The 4,039-nt window shown below is 40.5% G+C and overlaps 1 protein-coding gene across 1 annotated transcript; it reads left to right on the forward strand.

Annotated features, from left to right (window-relative positions):
- The first annotated feature begins 536 nt into the window (after positions 1–536).
- On the forward strand, positions 537–3,228 carry LOC148875973 (reticulon-like protein B17). The gene is made up of 8 exons (XM_088965838.1): positions 537–1,218; positions 1,316–1,472; positions 1,571–1,645; positions 1,718–1,853; positions 1,943–2,012; positions 2,124–2,189; positions 2,314–2,436; positions 2,922–3,228. The coding sequence occupies exons 1-8, from the start codon at positions 720–722 to the stop codon at positions 3,098–3,100; spliced, it is 1,305 nt and encodes a 434-aa protein (XP_088821964.1). The 5' UTR covers positions 537–719; the 3' UTR covers positions 3,101–3,228.
- Positions 3,229–4,039: the final 811 nt, after the last annotated feature.

Here is a 4,039-nt window from a genome sequence, read left to right on the forward strand (position 1 = left end):
AGAGTCTTCTTATTCTCATACCTCCTCACCTTTTGGGAGTGCAATTTTTTTCCCAATTCATCAAGTGGAGGGCTTTGTTACCATTAATATTGTCCCATAGAAACTGTCTTTGAATTTTATCCAATTCATATATAGCATTTTTAGGGATTTTGAATGAATTCATTATATATTGAAACATCATGTTTGTTGTTGAATCGATGAGGGTTAATATATCCGGAATGTTTTTTTCTAATTTGCCAATTTATCATTCATTTTCTCTTTATTCTAATTAAATATATTCTTTGTAACTCTTCCGATGATAATGTGACCCCATAAATAAGAATTAAAATTAGCCTGAGGAATTCTGAGGTTGTCAAAGATCATCTTATGGAATCTATGAGGAGTACTCCGAGAAAAAAAAAAAAAAAAAAAACTGCAGATTTGTTAAGATTTGTTAACACCTCCTTTGTTGGACTTCAGTTCTCACTTCTTACCGTTTGCCGTTTGGGTCCCCCCGCGCCCACGAAGCCCAAATATTCAAACTTAGAAAGGAGACAAAAGGAGAAAGAGGTCCACTTTCTCTTCAACGGCTATGGGGCTAGCCATTTTTCACTGTCACCAGTCGCTAGCAAGGAAGAGGGAAAAAAACAAGTACAAAACCCTAACGTCCTGCTCCATCTTTTCTTCGTCTTCTCACTATCATCATCAGACAACAGAGTCCTTGCAATCAATCACACAGGATGAGCTCAGCTATGGATTCCACTCCTCCGTCTCGTCGTTCCGAACCCCGCCTGCGTATCAAATCCGCTTCTCGACTTGCTCGCTTGGAGGATTTTGGTGCTGAACCTGAGGACATCCCCCACTTTGATGCCATCCCTTCTCCTAATGGAAGCCCGTCACCCTCTCATCCCTCTCGACAGGCGCTTCCCCTTCAAGAGCTTCTCCTCCTCTCTCCTTCCCCTCTCAGAAGATCGAAAACCCGGCTTGTCGAAAAGGCTGAAATAGCAGAAGAGCCAATCGATCACCTGGGTTCTCGCAGGCGATGCAAGAGCAAAGCTGCTTCAATGTCTCTATCAAGCTGCCCGTCGCCAAGAAACAGTCGGCGGACACGACGGAGATTGGAGCACGAGATTCGAGAAGATATGGGTTTGGGAGATGAGACCGGGAAAGCAAGAAAAAGAAAGAGTACCCGATCTCGAAAGGAGAAACCTAGTCTAGCCCCTTCAGTTCCTTCTCCAAGTATCTTTAGTTTCCCATTGTTTTTTTATATTAACCTTCCATTAAGAGTTTCTTTTTATTCATCTGGGCTCATTCTATTGCTGATTTTGGGCTCCAGAAACCAAGGGCGATGAAGATAATAGCAGCATAGATCGCATTGGGCAGCTCATATCCGATTTGATTATGTGGAAAGAGGTTGCTAAGTCAAGCCTCTGGTTTGGGTTTGGGTCTCTCGGTTTTTTGTCTTCTTGTTTTACCAAAGTATTAAACTTTAGGTATGTAATTCCTCCCTCTCCACAACCTGTCTCTATTGTTCTTCTGTTCTTCATATTTGCAGTGCTTGAAGATAACAAATGAGTTGTCATGTTTGCAGCATTTTCTCTGCGGTTTCCCAACTGGGGCTTTTGTTTTTGGGTGCATCATTTTTCTTTAACTCAGTCTCCCAAAGGTAGAACTCCATTTTCTCTTGTATCTCTCTTTGTTCTCTCTTTTCTGAGATCTAAACTTTATTATATTGCAGGGATAAGGAAAAGAAGGAGTTTAAGCTAAGAGAAGATGACATTGCAAGGGCAGCTCGAGTAATGCTTCCTGCTGCAAACCTTTTGATTGCAAAGACAAGACAGCTTTTCTCCGGCCAGCCATCCATGACTCTCAAAGTAAATAACAGCTAGCTTTCCTTCTTGGTTCCCATGTTTAAGGTCACTGAGAGGGGCATTCAGAAATGTATATGTCATCCTGGTTGCAGGTAGCACCATTCCTCCTTTTTGGAGCTGAATATGGCCACTTGATGACTCTATGGAGACTATGTGCAACTGGTAAGACTAAATGCCTCGGAACCACCTCCCCAATTTTCTTTTTGTCATTTGCATTTTTATGTATTTATTTTGGAATTGGCAGTGTTCTAATGGATTGTGTAATTTGAGCAGGATTTTTTGTTACCTTCACTGTTCCCAAACTCTACTCTTGCTACCATGAGTCGATAAACAAGCAAGGTATGTAAAAACTACCGAGGTGTTTAGGAGTTCTGAATGTATTATACATGCATAACTGGAGTGGATGTTCTGTTTCTGGTGTCTAGTAATCCTAATATGGAGATGATGTTTTTCAATTAAGCAGTTAAGTACCTGAGTAGTTGGATGAAGGAAACATGGGAAGCCTGCTCCCACAAGAAGATTGTGGCAGCATCTGCAGCTACCCTCTTTTGGAATTTATCCTCTTTAAAGACACGTATTTTCACAGGTATTGTCATGTTGCATTTGCAATTATGTATCCATTTTCTTATATGCTAACTGCTCTTTAATTGTGATAACACCTCTACTCTAGATATTCAGAACTGAACCCTGAACAATTGGAGATAATATCACCAATAAATTTCATATTCCAACAAATATTTGGCCAAAAGATCGCCAAATAATGTTGATATTTCAGTATTGATGTATTCTAAACTCCCAAGCTCTCTTTATTTGCCTATGCCCATACCCTTGAAGCTCCCTTTTTGGTTAATGAAGTCACTTTTTCTGGTTTGGTTGAAAAACTGTGGTTGTCATGTTCATGTTGGGATCCAAACTCCAAAGTGAGTTGTAGAAGGCCTAATTGAACTAAACTGTGAAATTGGAGACCATTTTTCTTTGTATATAATAGTATTTTAATTCACTCCATCATTTTAGACGTCTACTACTAAGTCTGGTGGTACTCTCTTTTAATTTAATGTTTGTATATTTCAGCATTTATTTCCTTGGTACTGCTCCGTTTCCATCGACAATACTCGCAGATAGAAGTGGAAGAAGTGGAATGGGAAAATCAGCACCAGCAGCAGCAGGACATGATGGTAATAGCTGAAGAGGAACATCAGCAGCAGCAGCATCAAGCCTTGGTTGCAGTGCAAGAGATTTCTAAAAATTAGCAGTTTTAGACTTTTAGTCTGTATCCCATAATAATTGTGTACTGTTTACATTAGTAAGCTGATGAAACTAGTATCAAAATGTATAAATTCCTCCAATGCAATAATACTGAATATATTAGTTCATAAAATGAACACAATGTTCCTCCTTTCTGTGAGTTCCTTGTTGGCAACTCTGCAGGATTCTTTTGATTGAGCCTTGAGAATCAGAATATCGCATTTCTAGGATGACCAAGAGAAATAGCTTGGTGATATATTTGATATGGATGTATTTGGTCTCTGTTTGAAGCCCTGATGCTGCAACATCAGCACATGATCTCAACGGTAAAAAGACCTGTTCCTTCGATCATGTGAATATGCCTGTTTGAGGAGCTTCCTGAAACAGCCATGTGTTTGAGAAGCAATGTGATGCATGGCGGTGAGTATGCCTGTTTGAGGTGTACAAATTAATTTGTACTTTTAAAGTACCTCACCTAGATTTGAGTGGAACATCTTTTGAAGCACCTCACAGCACACCCCAGCCCTGTATTGGGAACATCTACAAAATCAAGCCGGGAGATGCTCGCTGAGAATTTCCGTAAGGTTGGTCTGAGGCTAAGGAGAAAATCCGACCAGCTGATCTTTTTGGTATAGCCAATAATTCACATCGGCGTCCCACAAACGCCCCACAGCCTATTCCAACCGTGTATTGGTAACATCTCCCATTAGTGGGAGATGTGCATGTGGGGTGTTTGTGGGGCACAGATGTGATCTCTATATCCAACCCTCTGCCTTGTATGCCTGAGAATGGGCATAAGAAGGAATTTGGATTTGCTTCTCGCAGATCACAATTCACACCAACCTCACAATATGTTGCAGTCTTGGGAATATTATCCTATAAATGATAATTTAAAAGTATGGAGATGTTGCAGATGTGCGGTTCCAAGTGCTGTGAAATTGATG

The sequence above is a fragment of the Nelumbo lutea genome, chromosome 1, assembly GCF_056320005.1.
Source record: "Nelumbo lutea isolate HS-2025 chromosome 1, American lotus-T2T, whole genome shotgun sequence".
NCBI lineage: Eukaryota > Viridiplantae > Streptophyta > Magnoliopsida > Proteales > Nelumbonaceae > Nelumbo > Nelumbo lutea.